General features: G+C 43.7%; 1 protein-coding gene across 2 annotated transcripts; it reads left to right on the top strand.

Moving 5' to 3' along the window:
• Positions 1-225: 225 nt before the first annotated feature.
• On the top strand, positions 226-8,623 carry LOC129847324 (tripartite motif-containing protein 16-like). Of its 2 annotated transcripts, none has more exons than XM_055915080.1 (6): positions 226-876; positions 1,300-1,395; positions 4,457-4,715; positions 6,019-6,213; positions 6,339-6,398; positions 6,635-8,623. In XM_055915080.1, exons 1-6 carry the CDS (start codon positions 280-282, stop codon positions 7,147-7,149), a joined length of 1,722 nt encoding a protein of 573 aa, XP_055771055.1. In that variant the 5' UTR covers positions 226-279; the 3' UTR covers positions 7,150-8,623. The 2 variants fall into 2 exon arrangements, with proteins under 2 accessions (XP_055771055.1, XP_055771054.1); XM_055915079.1 differs by having other exon boundaries at positions 4,457-4,690; positions 6,054-6,213.
• The last annotated feature ends 7,992 nt before the right edge of the window (positions 8,624-16,615 follow it).

A 16,615-nucleotide genomic window follows, 5' to 3' on the forward strand; every position in this document is an offset into this window, starting at 1 on the left:
GTTACCCTTTATATATTCTAACCACTCTATTTCATTTATTCCATATTAAGTGTCCTAACCTAGGAACTAAAATATTTGTCTCCTCAACTTTGCCTGCAGTTCTCTCTCTCCCTCCCTTCCTCTAACCCCTCCCTCTCTCACTCCCCCCTTCCCTCTCTCTAACCCCAGCCCTCTGGCAGAACCAGGAAGTCCCTCCCCTTCACAAACTCTCTTCTGTGGAAACGAAACTGATCTGATTCTCTCTGTCGTCTGTCTGTGTGAGAGTGAACAACCGTCCAAATGACTCAACAGGGAGTTCTGCTGGACCAGGACCAGTTCTGTTGTTCTGTCTGTCTGGATCTACTGAAGGAGCCGGTCACTACTGCCTGTGGACACAGTTACTGTAGGAGCTGTATTGAGGGCTGCTGGGATCAGGATGTTCTGAAAGGGGTCTATAGCTGTCCTCAGTGCAGAGAGACCTTCACTCCAAGGCCTAATCTGAGGAAAAATAACATGTTGGCTGAGCTGGTGGAGAAACTGAGGAAGACAGGACTCCAGGCTGCTCCCCCTCCTCCTCTGTGCTATGCTGGACCTGGAGATGTGGCGTGTGATGTCTGCCCTGGGACCAGAAAGCAGAAAGCCCTCATGTCCTGTCTGGCGTGTCTGGCCTCTTACTGTGAGACTCACCTCCAATCTCACTATGAATATCCTGCTTTGAAGAAGCACAAGCTGGTCAAAGCCACCGCACAACTACAGGAGAAGATCTGCTCTCATCATGACAAACTGCTGGAGGTTTACTGTCGTACCGATCAGCAGTGTATCTGTTATCTGTGTACAATGGATGAACATAAAGGCCATGATACAGTGTCAGCTGCAGCAGAGAGGACTGAGAAACAGGTAAGACCAGAACAACTTGTTGGTGACTGTCTGATAAACAAAGAATTAAAGATACAGTAGGAACTAAATCTGTTTGAATATGAGAGAATTCAAATGAAATGGATCCACAAATATGAACACAAACCTTGAGTATATAGATATGTTCACCCAGATTCTCCAAATGTATCACCATTTTCTAAAGTCAAACACTATTATCATTCTGAATGCCCTTTTATGAGTCCAAAGTTCATTCTCTTCCCCTTGATACATGTAGGCCTACCATAAAAACTATAATCATTCACATAGCAACATAATATCATATTGTAAAGGGACTTCCTCAGGATTGTAGACCTTCCTCTCTCTGGGTCCTATGTCACATTACTATACTATTGATCTACTGGACTAATAAAGCTTGATAGCTCATTGAAGAGTGATTCTCCACAGTGGCAGCTGGGGATGAGTCAGCAGAAGGTCCAGCAGAGATTCCAGGAGAGAGAGAAGGAGCTGAAGGAGCTCCAACAGGCTGTGGAGTCTTTCAAGGTGAGTATTGTTGACTAGAGGAGACACACCATTTCACTTCTCTACTCTAGTCAGAGAGAGGGAGAGAGGTCCTTATCCAATCCCACTTCCCCACTGTTGGGAACAGGTTGTCTGGACCCCTTTCAGAGAATAGACTGTTTAATGTAACTGACGGGATATGAACCCAGGTCTACCGTGGGAGAAACCAACATATTTACCATTATACCAAGAGGACATTCCCCTCTTCAATCAATCAATCAATTTTATTTTATATAGCCCTTCGTACATCAGATAATATCTCGAAGTGCTGTACAGAAACCCAGCCTAAAACCCCAAACAGCTAGAATGCAGGTGTAGAAGCACGGTGGCTAGGAAAAACTCCCTAGAAAGGCCAAAACCTAGGAAGAAACCTAGAGAGGAACCAGGCTATGAGGGGTGGCCAGTCCTCTTCTGGCTGTGCCGGGTGGAGATTATAACAGAACTATGCCAAGATGTTCAAAAATGTTCATAAGTGACAAGCATGGTCAAATAATAATCATGAATAATTTTCAGTTGGCTTTTCATAGCTGATCATTAAGAGTTGAAAAACAACAGGTCTGGGACAGGTGGCGGTTCCATAACCGCAGGCAGAACAGCTGAAACTGGAATAGCAGCAAGGCCAGGCGGACTGGGGACAGCAAGGAGTCACCACGGGCGGCAGTCCCGACGCATGGTCCTAGGGCCCAGGTCCTCCGAGAGAAAGAAAGAGAGAAGGAGAAAATTAGAGAGAGCCAAGATTTTCAAAATGTTCATAAATGACAAGCATGGTCAAATAATAATCAGGAATAAATCTCAGTTGGCTTTTCATAGCCGATCATTAAGAGTTGAAAACAGCAGGTCTGGGACAGGTAGGGGTTCCATAACCGCAGGCAGAAGAGTTGAAACTGGAATAGCAGCAAGGCCAGGCGGACTGGGGGCAGCAAGGAGTCACCACGGCCGGTAGTCCCGACGTATGGTCCTAGGGCTCAGGTCCTCCGAGAGAAAGAGAGAAGGAGAAAATTAGAGAGAGCCAAGATTTTCAAAATGTTCATAAATGACAAGCATGGTCAAATAATAATCAGGAATAAATCTCAGTTGGCTTTTCATAGCCGATCATTAAGAGTTGAAAACAGCAGGTCTGGGACAGGTAGGGGTTTCGTAACCGCAGGCAGAAACAGTTGAAACTGGAATAGCAGCAAGGCCGGGCGGACTGGGGACAGCAAGGTGTCAGCATGCCCGGTAGTCCTGACGTATGGTCCTAGGGCTCAGGTTCTCAGAGAGAAAGAGAGAACGAGAGAATTAGAGAGAGCATACTTACCCTCTTGCGGCGGGTAGCCTTTTTAAAGAATTTGTTCTTAACAGACTTGCCTAGTTAAATAAAGGGGAAATATAAAAATTGGGCCGACACTGATTTTGAAGTAGCAGGCGAGGCTACCTCATCACATAACCATGAGTAACCATGACTGACTCATGTCCCCTATACATTAACTTTTTTGAAGTGTAGGGTCATTGAGGTTGGAAGGGATTTGGGGGATGGGGGAGGGTCTATTAGAAGTTAGTAGGACTCTTTTTTATTTTCTCAGAAGTACTGAGTTAAGTAGGAGGATTTAGAAATGGTGTAAACCGTGATTGAACACACTCCAGCACAGTAGGTGGCGCCATGCACCTTTAACGTTGGTTTGTGGACCGCCATTATATCATAGAAGAAGAAGTTGGTCTGTGAGGGTTTTGTGGTTCCTGAGGAGGGCTACTATTCTTTTTTCTTTTGGTTTTCAAGTATTTTCAGAATGTATTAAAGCCAAAGCTAAAGCTACCCTAAACAATTCAATATATCAGTCAATATATTTTCTCTGTGATTTGTTGTTTTCCCGTCAACCGTTCCATCGCATCTTAACCGTGTTACCGGGCGGGCACTAGGACCCGGGGGAGGCTGCTGCTGCAGGGGCTGCTGTACCGGTAGTGACGTCAGTCCTACTTGGAGCTCATTGTGGTCAACCTCAGCTGTGGCTCGAGACTGCTAGCTAACGGTTAACGGAGAGGAAAAGACTCTGACAGGACACATTCATGTAGACAGGCTATGATGGCAATTTGTGGTAAGTTACAATAGAGAGAGAGACTTTTCACTACTATAGACTTTGGTCATAATCAAAGCTTTGTTAACCAATACGTTTTTATGTGAGGCTGCCGGTAAGTTACAGTGTAACAGACGTTGTGAGCTAGCTAACGGTAACGTTAACGGTGTCTTTTAAATTCCACATAAGTTATGTGGCGATGATATCTAGATAACGTTGTATTTAATGTAGTTTTACTATCTGTACCAGGCTATAAATGACACAGATGATATCTAGTTAACGTTGTATTTAATGTAGTTTTACTATCTGTACCAGGCTATAAATGACACAGATGATATCTAGATAACGTTGTATTTAATGTAGTTTTACTATCTGTTCCAGGCTATAAATGACACAGATGATATCTAGTTAACTTTGTATTTAATGTAGTTTTACTATCTGTGCCAGGCTATAAATGAGACAATTTATATCTAGTTAACGTTGTATTTAATGTCTAAATCTGTGCCATTTAGGGCATTTTCATTTTGGATCAAGATTCCAGTCAATTCTGTACCTGTCTGTCCAGGAGGGAGGAGAGTAGAGCAGGACCATGAGGTGTTCTGTACCTGTCTGTCCAGGAGGGAGGAGAGTAGAGCAGAACCAAGAGGTGTTCTGTACCTGTCTGTCCAGGAGGGAGGAGAGTAGAGCAGGACCAAGATGTGTTCTGTACCTGTCTGTCCAGGAGGGAGGAGTGTAGAGCAGGACCAAGATGTGTTCTGTACCTGCCTGTCCAGGAGGGGGGACAAGGCCTGATGGACCTGGAGAGCAGGGTGGCAGCGTTCTGACTCAATGAGGTGCAGAGAGGCTACTGTACCTACTCTCTCTCTCTCTCTCTCTCTCTGTCTCTCTCTCTCTCTCTCTCTCTCTGTCTCTCTCTCTCTCTCTCTCTCTCTCTCTCTCTCTCTCTGTCTCTGTCTCTGTCTCTGTCTCTCTCTCTCTCTCTCTCTCTCCAGCGCTCTGCACAGGCAGCAGTGGAGGACAGTGATCAGATCTTTACTGAGCTGATCCGCTCCATTGAGAGAAGGAGCTCTGAGGTGAAGGAGCTGATCAGAGCCCAAGAGAAGGCTCAAGTGAGTCAAGCTGAAGGACTCCTGGAGCAACTGAAGCAGGAGATAGCTGAGCTGAGGAAGAGAAGCACTGAGCTGGAGCAGCTCTCACACACAGAGGATCACATCCATTTCCTCCAGGTAACTAAACTGTCTTGTTACATGTGATATGAAATTAACTTCATGTGAAACTAATCATCTACATCATTATGTTGTCCTGTCTGTCTCTCTCTCTGTCTGTCTCTCTCTCTGTCTCTCTCTCTCTCTCCCTCCCTCTGTCCGTACTTCTCTCTCTGTCCGTCCCTCTCTCTCTCTCTGTCCGTCCCTCTCTCTCTCTCTGTCACTCGCTCTCTCTCTCTGTCCCTCGCTTTCTCTCTCCCTCCCTCCCTCCCTCTCTCTCTCTCTCTCTGTCCCTCTCTTTCTCTCTCTCTCTCTCTCTCTCTCTCTCTCTCTCTCTCTGTCCGTCCCTCTCTCTCCCTCTGTCCGTCCCTCTCTCTCCCTCTGTCCGTCCCTCTCTCTCCCTCTGTCCGTCCCTCTCTCTCCCTCTGTCCGTCCATCTCTCTCTCTCTGTCCGTCCCTCTCTCTCTCTCTGTCCGTCCCTCTCTCTCTCTCTGTCCGTCCCTCTCTCTCCCTCTGTCCGTCCCTTTCTCTCTGTCTGTCCGTCCCTGTCTCTCTCTCTGTCCGTCCCTGTCTCTCTCTCTGTCCGTCCCTCTCTCTCTCTCTGTCCGTCCCTCTCTCTCTCTCTGTCCGTCCCTCTCTCTCTGTCCGTCCCTCTCTCTCTGTCCGTCCCTCTCTCTCTGTCCGTCCCTCTCTCTCTGTCCGTCCCTCTCTCTCTGTCCGTCCCTCTCTCTCTGTCCGTCCCTCTCTCTCTTTCCGTCCCTCTCTCTCTCTCTGTCCGTCCCTCTCTCTCTCTGTCCGTCCCTCTCTCTCTCTGTCCGTCCCTCTCTCTCTGTCCGTCCCTCTCTCTCTCTGTCCGTCCCTCTCTCTCTCTGTCTGTCCCTATCTCTCTCTGTCCGTCCCTATCTCTCTCTCTGTCCGTCCCTATCTCTCTCTCTGTCTGTCCCTATCTCTCTCTCTGTCCGTCCCTATCTCTCTCTGTCCGTCCCTATCTCTCTCTGTCCGTCCCTATCTCTCTCTGTCCGTCCCTATCTCTCTCTGTCTGTCCCTATCTCTCTCTGTCTGTCCCTATCTCTCTCTGTCCGTCCCCACCTCTCTTTCTCTGTCCGTCCCCATCTCTCTCTGTCCGTCCCCATCTCTCTCCGTCTGTCCCTCTCTCTCTCTCTGTCCGTCCCTCTCTCGCTCTCCCTCTGTCATCCCTCTCTCTCTCTTCCTCTGTCCATCCCTCTCTCTCCCTCTGTCTCTGTCCGTCTCTGTCCCTCCCTCTCTTTGTCCTTCTCTCTCTCTGTCCGTCCGTCCCTCTCTCTCTCTCTCTCGTTCTGTCTCTCTCTCTCTCTCTCTCTCTCTCTCTCTCTCTCTCTCTCTCTCTCTTTCTCTCTCTCTCCAGAGTTATCAGTCTCTCTCCAGTATCAGTGTATCTTCAGACTTACCCAGCATCGTTGTCCGTCCTCTTCAGTACTTTGGAGATGTGAGTAAGACTGTGTCTGAACTGAGAGAGAAACTAGAAGACTTCCTTAAAGGAGAATGGACCAAGATCTCCACTACAGGTGTGTTGAAAACAATAAGAACATCAACTTTAGACCATTGAAAGTTCCCTACTAGTCATATACATGTGGAATATGGTCTGATGATAACATTCCCTCTCTCTGTCAATGTGTTTGTGTGTCTGTAGTGAATATAGTGGATGTTGTACTGCCTCCAGAGCCCAAGACCAGAGAACAGTTTTTACAATGTGAGTCTCTTTATTGTGAAGTAACTAACAGTCTCTTTTTACTGACACTCCTAACAATCCCTCTAGAAATATATAGCAATAGTAGATCTAATCAAAGACTGGGTATCTATCTGACTCCTCATATTTCTCTGATTTGATCTCTGCTGTGCTCTAATCAAAGACAGGGTAGATACAGTATCTGACTTAACTTATTGTTCTGACTCCCCTCATTGGTCTCTGCTCTGCTCTTCTCCCAGATTCCTGTCAGCTCACACTGGACCCAAACACAGCACACACACTCCTCTCTCTGTCTAAAGGGAACAGAAAGGTGACCTATACACGCCAAGTCCAACCATATCCTGACCATCCAGACAGATTCATCAACATCTACCAGGTTCTGTGTAGAGAGGGTCTGTCTGGACGCTGTTACTGGGAGGTGGAGTGGACTGGTGTTGTTTATACAGCAGTCTCATATAAAGACATCAGCAGAACAGAGAGAGGTAATGATGGTGTATTTGGAAACAATAACAAGTCCTGGAGTTTACAGTACTATAATGGTGATTATTGTTTCAGACACAATAATGTTGTGACTAAAGTCTCAGGCCCTCAGTCCTCCAGAGTAGGAGTGTACCTGGATCACAAGGCAGGTACTCTGTCCTTCTACAGTGTCTCTGACACAATGACCCTCCTCCACAGAGTCCAGACCACATTCACTCAGCCCCTCTATCCTGGGTTCGGTCTCTCTGGTACTGCTGAGCTGGTTAAACTGTAGTAGGGTCCACATAGATACTAGTCATGCTGGTGTAGTCTATAGCTGAGCTGGTTAAACTGTAGTAGGGTCCACATAGATACTAGTCATGCTGGTGTAGTCTATAGCTGAGCTGGTTAAACTGTAGTAGGGTCCACATAGATACTAGTCATGCTGGTGTAGTCTATAGCTGAGCTGGTTAAACTGTAGTAGGGTCCACATAGATACTAGTCATGCTGGTGTAGTCTATAGCTGAGCTGGTTAAACTGTAGTAGGGTCCACATAGATACTAGTCATGCTGGTGTAGTCTATAGCTGAGCTGGTTAAACTGTAGTAGGGTCCACATAGATACTAGTCATGCTGGTGTAGTCTATAGCTGAGCTGGTTAAACTGTAGTAGGGTCCACATAGATACTAGTCATGCTGGTGTAGTCTACAGCTGAGCTGGTTAAACTGTAGTAGGGTCCACATAGATACTAGTCATGCTGGTGTAGTCTATAGCTGAGCTGGTTAAACTGTAGTAGGGTCCACATAGATACTAGTCATGCTGGTGTAGTCTATAGCTGAGCTGGTTAAACTGTAGTAGGGTCCACATAGATACTAGTCATGCTGGTGTAGTCTATAGCTGAGCTGGATAAACTGTAGTAGGGTCCACATAGATACTAGTCATGCTGGTGTAGTCTATAGCTGAGCTGGTTAAACTGTAGTAGGGTCCACATAGATACTAGTCATGCTGGTGTAGTCTATAGCTGAGCTGGTTAAACTGTAGTAGGGTCCACATAGATACTAGTCATGCTGGTGTAGTCTATAGCTGATCTGGTTAAACTGTAGTAGGGTCCACATAGATACTAGTCATGCTGGTGTAGTCTATAGCTGAGCTGGTTAAACTGTAGTAGGGTCCACATAGATACTAGTCATGCTGGTGTAGTCTATAGCTGAGCTGGTTAAACTGTAGTAGGGTCCACATAGATACTAGTCATGCTGGTGTAGTCTATAGGTGAGCTGGTTAAACTGTAGTAGGGTCCACATAGATACTAGTCATGCTGGTGTAGTCTATAGCTGAGCTGGTTAAACTGTAGTAGGGTCCACATAGATACTAGTCATGCTGGTGTAGTCTATAGCTGAGCTGGTTAAACTGTAGTAGGGTCCACATAGATACTAGTCATACTGGTGTAGTCTATAGCTGAGCTGGTTAAACTGTAGTAGGGTCCACATAGATACTAGTCATGCTGGTGTAGTCTATAGCTGAGCTGGTTAAACTGTAGTAGGGTCTACATATATACTAGTCATGCTGGTGTAGTCTATAGCTGAGCTGGTTAAACTAGTAGGGTCCACATAGATACTAGTCATGCTGGTGTAGTCTATAGCTGAGCTGGTTAAACTGTAGTAGGGTCCACATAGATACTAGTCATGCTGGTGTAGTCTATAGCTGAGCTGGTTAAACTGTAGTAGGGTCCACATAGATACTAGTCATGCTGGTGGTGATGGTCCCAGATGTGATGATTCATTCTGCTCTGTTTTATCTACAATGATTTAACTGATTTAAGAGATTAAAATTTAATGTATTCATATTTTTGTAATTGCAATGTTTTAATCTTGTACATTTCCATGAATCATGATGTCTGGTGTTGATGTATATTGGTTGTCATTCAGAACCATTGATATGTTTTCTCAGTTGGTTCTCTGTCTCTATGTAATTCTCCTCAGTATCATTGATCAGCTTGTTGGTCCTAATTGATGTGTTCTCTGTCACCTGGAGCTGCATGGAAAATGGTCCAGGAACTAAAGGACAATTCAGGACTAGTCAGCCCACTACAAGCTGGTATCACTTACTTTCTACTAAACTATATGGACTGGTTTCCCAGACACAGATTAATCCTAGTCCTGGACTAAAAAGTATGTTCAATGTAGATGTCCAGGAAAGCGTCCCTAAATGTGTCATCTTTCATCCTCCCATACTGCTCAGTCCAGCAACATTAAACCTGTCCAGCAGGTGGTGCTATTGACCAAACAATAAAACCAGCAGATATCTTGACTTGCCACTCAGTATATCAGTAATGTTCAGAATAGTACTTTAATATCATTGGAGATTGATGGTCTTTTTAATCCACTATCCAGAGTCAGGAACAGATGAAGTTAGGTCTGCTACTGTTCAGTGATTAAATATGATTTATGGTGATGGGAAATAATAAAAAACACTAAACTTCATCTAGTAATAGTTTTCCTTTGTTATTTATTCCAAGGTGTGTCTTTAACTTGTAAATGTATTGTGTGGAGGTGAGCTAGTGGTGTGGCTGATAGAATAGAATGAAAAGGGAGGAGGGGAGGAAGAGGGGAGGAGTGAAGGGCTGTTCAAGAAACCAGATGAGGAAGAGGAAGATGTTCAGGGGAATTACTGTCTCTGTTCCAAATGGTTCCCTATTCCCTACGTAGTGCACTACGGTGCTTCTGACCAGGTCTAAAGTAGTGTTCTACGTAGGGAATAGGGTGTAGATTTATTACAATATCATGCTTTAGTGTTTGACACAACAATATATTAGATCTCCACCCCCCCACTTCCTGTCTGTCATCCCCTAGTTCTGTTAAGACTTCCTCTCATTGAACTGGGCCTCATTGTAAATGGTAACTTTTACAGTCTGCTGTTCCCACATGCTTCAAGCATTGTTTAAAGTGGCTAGTGATACATTTTCACATAATTTCCATCAATTCCCATTATTAAAGTGGCTGGAGTTGAGTCAGCATGTTGGCAGCAGCCACTAAATGTTAGTGGTGGCTGTTTAGCAGTCTGATGGCCTTGAGATAGAAGCTGTTTTTCAGTCTCTCGGTCCCTGCTTTGATGCACCTGTACTGACCTCACCTTCTGGATGGTAGCGGGGTGAACAGGCAGTGGCTCGGGTGGTTGTTGTCCTTGATAATCTTTATGGCCTTCCTGTGACATCAGGTGGTGTAGGTTTCCTGGAGGGCAGGTAGTTTGCCCCCGGTGATGCGTTGTGCAGACCTCACTACCCTCTGGAGAGCCTTACGATTGTGGGCGGAGCAGTTGCCGTACCAGGCGGTGATACAGCCCGACAGGATGCCCTCGATTGTGCATCTGTAGAAGTTTGTGAGTGCTTTTGGTGACAAGCCGAATTTCTTCAGCCTCCTGAGGTTGAAGAGGCCACGCTGTCTGTGTGGGTGGACCAATTCAGTTTGTCCATGATGTGTACGCCGAGGAACTTACTACCCTCTCCACTACTGTCCCGTCGATGTGGATAGGGGGGAGCTCCCTCTGGTGTTTCCTAAAGTCCACATTCGTCTCCTTTGTTTTGTTGACGTTGAGTGTGAGGTTATTTTCCTGACACCACACTCCAGGTTCAATTTATTCTATGATAGATTTACTGCCTGTGGAACACTTCTCCAAAGTGTCTGAAATCAAGATGACTGCAGGTCTGAATCCCAAACTAATGGGGGGGAAATGGCTCCATCTAATAAGATGGTATTTAGAGATATGAACCTTTTTATTGGGGTGAACCATCCCCTTAACATACAGGACCAGTCAAAAGTTTGGACACATCTACTCATTGATACTATGTTTGTATTATTATTTAGTTTTTAGCTCGTTTAATGAGGGTTCAGCATTGTGTTGGCTACATGTCTTAGATTGATGCTGTGTTTCTCTCAGGTCAAAGATGAGGCCATAAAGGAACATTTTGCTGTTGTTCAAAGGTGTGGGAGAAACTACACGCCTGCTCTGTGAATGAGGAAAAATATGACTGTTTCTCCCCCGAGTTTTGGGAGAAACTACACTCCTGCTCTGTGAATGAGGAAATATATGACTGTTTCTCCCCCGAGTTTTGGGAGAAACTACACGCCTGCTCTGTGAATGAGGAAACATATACTGTTTCTCCCCTGAGTTTTGGGAGAAACTACACGCCTGCTCTGTGAATGAGGAAACATACTGTTTCTCCCTCGAGTTTTGGGAGAAACCACACACTTGCTCTGTGAATGCACGTGAGATCTATGCACATACATCCCAAACAACATGGGAGAAATGGGACTCTTGCTCTTACATGTCAGGACTGTTTTCTTGGTACTTAACCATGTCTCTGGACTTTACACATCTCCTGAATGTTGTGGCGTTAAAGATTCTGGTGACTATGGATTGTCCTTCAAGTGCTGTCTATAAATCCAAATGTTGTAACCCCCGATCTAGACTGGCCATTATCTTGCTGCTTCTACTGTCTGGAAATGTGCAATCTGACCCAGGTCCTGACATTCTTCCCCCTGCCCAATTAAGTAGTCAGAGCGGAAGTTTCTGCGTATGAATGTAATACGTCTGCTGCTGAAGCTTCATGTTGTGGATATATGGATCAAACTGACGACTCTGATGTATTTATGCTTTCTGAAACCTGGCTGCAACAATATATTGCAGACTAACATATTGGCATAAATTACAATGTTTTAGGTGCAGATGGTAAATCTAAGGGTGGTGATGTTGCTGTTTACGTAAAACACAAGTTCTCAGCCGTCTGACTTCTACTAAACCTCAGCAAGTTGAATATCTGTGGTTGAACCTTAACCTTGGCTCCTGTTTAAATATTGTTGTATCTTGTTGTTATAGACCATCTGCTCCTGTTTAAATATTGTTGTATCTTGTTGTTATTGACCATCTGCTCCTGTTTAAATATTGTTGTATCTTGTTGTTATTGACCATCTGCTCCTGTTTAAATATTGTTGTATCTTGTTGTTACAGACCATCTGCTCCTGTTTAAATATTGTTGTTATTGACCATCTGCTCTGTTTAAATATTGTTGTTACAGACCATCTGCTCCTGTTTATATATTGTTGTATCTTGTTGTTATTGACCATCTGCTCCTGTTTAAATATTGTTGTATCTTGTTGTTACAGACCATCTGCTCCTGTTTAAATATTGTTGTATCTTGTTGTTACAGACCATCTGCTCCTGTTTAAATATTGTTGTATCTTGTTGTTATTGACCATCTGCTCCTGTTTAAATATTGTTGTATCTTGTTGTTACAGACCATCTGCTCCTGTTTAAATATTGTTGTATCTTGTTGTTATTGACCATCTGCTCCTGTTTATATATTGTTGTTATTGACCATCTGCTCCTGTTTATATATTGTTGTATCTTGTTGTTATAGACCATCTGCTCCTGGTTAAATATTGTTGTATCTTGTTATTGACCATCTGCTCCTGGTTAAATATTGTTGTATCTTGTTGTTACAGACCATCTGCTCCTGTTTAAATATTGTTGTATCTTGTTGTTATAGACCATCTGCTCCTGGTTAAATATTGTTGTATCTTGTTATTGACCATCTGCTCCTGGTTAAATATTGTTGTATCTTGTTGTTATTGACCATCTGCTCCTGGTTAAATATTGTTGTATCTTGTTATTGACCATCTGCTCCTGGTTAAATATTGTTGTATCTTGTTGTTGTAGACCATCTGCTCTGTTTAAATATTGTTGTATCTTGTTGTTATTGACCATCTGCTCCTGGTTAAATATTGTTGTATCTTGTTGTTATAGACCATCTGCTCCTGGTTAAATATTGTTGTATCTTGTTGTTATTGACCATCTGCTCCTGTTTAAATATTGTTGTGTCTTGTTGTTATTGACCATCTGCTCCTGCTGTCTCTCTGGATTGTATTTCCAGATTATCACAGCATGTCAACTCTGTCTTTGTCCTGATGGGTGATCTGAATCAGGATTGGTTAACATCTAGCTCTGATCATCTCTACATTCTATACAAAACCTAGAATCTCACTCAGATTGTCAACACGAGGTTCAATATAAAGGATCCTCTGTAATCCTCTTCTACACCGTGCTTCAACAGTGTAACGAGGTTCAATATAAAGGATCCTCTGAAATCCTCTTTGATTGATTTGATCTTAACCAATACTCTTCATCGTTTTAATGCTTCTGGTATGTCTGCAAATGACTTAAGTGATCACTGTGCTCTTGCTTGTGTGAGAGATGTTCAAATTCCTGAGCAACCTCCACGTGTCATTACGAAAAGACACCGGAAGCTGTTTGATACTCCAGGTGTTTTACATGATGTAACCAGCATGGAATGGAATAGAATTAATCCCTGATGTTGAATTAGCCTTTTCTTACTTCCACAACGTATTCCAGGATGTATGCCATAGGCCCCTTTAAATACATTCAGGATTAAGGGCAGAGAGAAGCCTTGGTTTACTGAGGAACTTACTAAAATCATAAGGGAACTAAATGCTATGTGGGTTAAAGCAAGAGGGTCTGGTTCAGCAGATGATTGGATGGCTTTTAAACGTCTCTGAAATATGGGTGTGGCTTTGATCTGAAAAGTGACAGCAGACCACTCCCTGAAATCTACTACAGATCATTATGATCTGAAAAGTGAAAGCAGACCACTACCTGAAATCTACTACAGATCATTATGATCTGAAAAGTGAAAGCAGACCACTCCCTGAAATCTATTACAGATCATTATGATCTGAAAAGTGAAAGCAGACCACTCCCTGAAATCTACTACAGATCATTATGATCTGAAAAGTGAAAGCAGACCACTACCTGAAATCTACTACAGATCATTATGATCTGAAAAGTGAAAGCAGACCACTCCCTGAAATCTACTACAGATCATTATGATCTGAAAAGTGAAAGCAGACCACTCCCTGAAATCTACTTCAGATCATTTAAATAATCCCTCCACATTTTGACAAGTAGTGAAAGGTTTGGAGTGAACAGAAGATTCACAGCTTCCCAAACTATTGTTGGTCGACACTCAGGTTGTAACTGAGAGAACCTCCATTCTGAAAGCCTTGAATCAGCATTTTATAGATGCAGGCAGTTTATTTAAAAATGTTAAACCCCGCCTGTGAATTTACCTGAGACCCCTGTGCGCTCCTTCACCAGGTTCTCCTTCTCATCCCTGACACCCCTGTGCACTCCTTCACCAGGTTCTCCTTCTCATCCCTGACACCCCTGTGCACTCCTTCACCAGGTTCTCCTTCTCATCCCTGACACCCCTGTGCACTCCTTCACCAGGTTCTCCTTCTCATCCCTGACACCCCTGTACACTCCTTCACCAGGTTCTCCTTCTCATCCCTGACACCCCTGTGGACTCCTTCACAAGGTTCTCCTTCTCATCCCTGACACCCCTGTGCACTCCTTCACCAGGTTCTCCTTTCTGACACCCCTGTACACTCCTTCACCAGGTTCTCCTTCTCATCCCTGACACCCCTGTACACTCCTTCACCAGGTTCTACTTCTCATCCCTGACACCCCTGTACACTCCTTCACCAGGATCTCCTTCTCATCCCTGACACCCCTGTACACTCCTTCACCAGGTTTTCCTTCTCCTCCCTGACACCCCTGTACACTCCTTCACCAGGTTCTCCTTCTCATCCCTGACACCCCTGTACACTCCTTCACCAAGTTCTCCTTCTCATTCCTGACACCCCTGTGCGCTCCTTCACCAGGTTCTCCTTCTCATCCTTCTCTGTTTCAGAAGTGTGTAAAGCCCTGAAATAAATTGATAGAACAAAATCCCCTGTCCCTGATGAACTAGACCCCCGCTTCCTACACCTGGCTGCAGACATCATTGCTCTCCCCTATATTTTTCACCTCACGCTTGACGTGAAGGAAATCCCCAAGTTATGTAAATCTGCTTTTGTACTGCCTCTCCTGAAAGGTGGAGATCCTTCGCTACTTGACAACTATCGACCCATATCAACATCGTCTGTACTGTCAAAGGTACTGGAGTCCTTAGTTATTAGGGGGCTGAAGGCCTACCTCCAAGAAAACAACATATTAAATGGATGCAGTCAGGCTTTAGGTCTGGCCACAGCACTGTTTCAGCAACATTGAAGGTTTTAAATGACATTCACTGTGCTCTTGACAATAAGTGTGTCTGTCTTTATTGATTTGTCGAAAGCTTTTGACACCGTGGCCCATGCTGTGTTAGTGCAAAGGTTAAAATGTTGTGTAATTACAGGTCATGATCTAGACTGGTTTATAAATAACCTATCAAATCATACACAATGTGTAATGGAGGATGGTTGTAAATCTGAGTCCATAGAGTTGTGCTCAGGTGTTCCGCAAGGTTCTATTTTGGGCCCACTGTTGTTCCTTTTGTATATCAACAACATTGGGGATCTTATTGAAACAGTGGATGTTCATTTTGTATATCAACAACATTGGGGATCTTAATGAAACAGAGGATGTTCATTTTGTATATCAACAACATTGGGGATCTTATTGAAACAGAGGATGTTCATTTTGTATATCAACAACATTGGGGATCTTATTGAAACAGTGGATGTTCATTTTAATGCAGGTGATGCTGTTCTTTATTCAAGTGGTAGTAGTTTAACTTTAGTAGTTTATCTTTAGTAGTTTATCTTTAGCTTTTGAAAATGCCCAAAGAGCATTTAACACCATACAACAGAATCTGTATGATTTGAAGCTGGTTCTGAATTTCAAATGCCAGGCATGTTACTAATCATGTCATTGCTACATTGTCTGGACATACTATAGAGCAAGTCAAAGTGTACCTATATTTGGGTGTGTGGGTTGATGACAAGCTGAGCTTCACTGTTCATGTGGAGAACTTGATAAGGAAGCTCAAGCTGAAAATAGGTTTTTATTACCGGCATAAGGCTTGTTTTTCTCTGGAGGCCAGGAAGGAGCTGGTACGATGTACATTACTGGAGGTTTTAGATTTTAGTGATGTTATATATATGCAGGCCTCAGCCACTACCCTGAGAGCACTTGATTCAGTGTATCATGCAGCCCTCAGCCACTACCCTGAGAGCACTTGATTCAGTGTATCATGCAGCCCTCAGCCACGACCCTGAGAGCACTTGATTCAGTGTATCATGCAGCCCTCAGGTGCATTACAAATCAGAAACGTCTAACACATCATTGTGATCTCTACAGCGCTGTTGGCTGGTCGTCATGGACCTTGAGTAGGCTTAAACACTGGTAAACACTGATTTATAAGGCCATGTTGGGTAAAATGACATTTTATCTCGGTCAGTAAATAAATATCAATTACGGTCTCATTCTGATTTGCTCCTAACAGAACCAACAATTAGAACAGGTCATGGTAGAAATAGTTTTAGTTACTCAGCTCCGTGGTCCTGGAATTCTCTCCTGAACATTTTAAAATGTGATGATCAAGATTCGTTGGTGGAGTTTAAACACCTGATCGATCTATATATCATAGAAGATTGTAATTGTTTTTAGGCCAGCTGTTTTTAGTCAAGATGTTTGTGTTTTAATGTAATATGTAATTGTTGTACTGTATGTGTGTTTATAATGTTGTTTAATGTTGTGTTAAATAAAGGTAAAATAAAAACTATAATAAAAAATCAATACAGATACTGAATGTAGAACCATAGTAAAGCCCAGTATGGACTATCAATACAGGTACTGTATGTAGAACCATACTAAAGCCCAGTATGGACTATCAATACAGGTACTGTATGTAGAACCATAGTAAAGACCA

This window comes from Salvelinus fontinalis, unplaced genomic scaffold (assembly GCF_029448725.1).
Source record: "Salvelinus fontinalis isolate EN_2023a unplaced genomic scaffold, ASM2944872v1 scaffold_0777, whole genome shotgun sequence".
NCBI classification, from domain to species: Eukaryota; Metazoa; Chordata; class Actinopteri; order Salmoniformes; family Salmonidae; genus Salvelinus; species Salvelinus fontinalis.

What these genes read in the sequence shown, in the direction of transcription:
- LOC129847324 (XM_055915080.1), top strand. Translation starts at nt 280, where the DNA reads ATGACTCAACAGGGAGTTCTGCTGGACCAGGACCAGTTCTGTTGTTCT. An exon ending in AGGCTGTGGAGTCTTTCAAG is followed by an intron (nt 1,396 to 4,456) that starts GTGAGTATTGTT and finishes CTCTCTCTCCAG; the next exon opens with CGCTCTGCACAGGCAGCAGT. An exon ending in CAGAGAACAGTTTTTACAAT is followed by an intron (nt 6,399 to 6,634) that starts GTGAGTCTCTTT and finishes CTCTTCTCCCAG; the next exon opens with ATTCCTGTCAGCTCACACTG.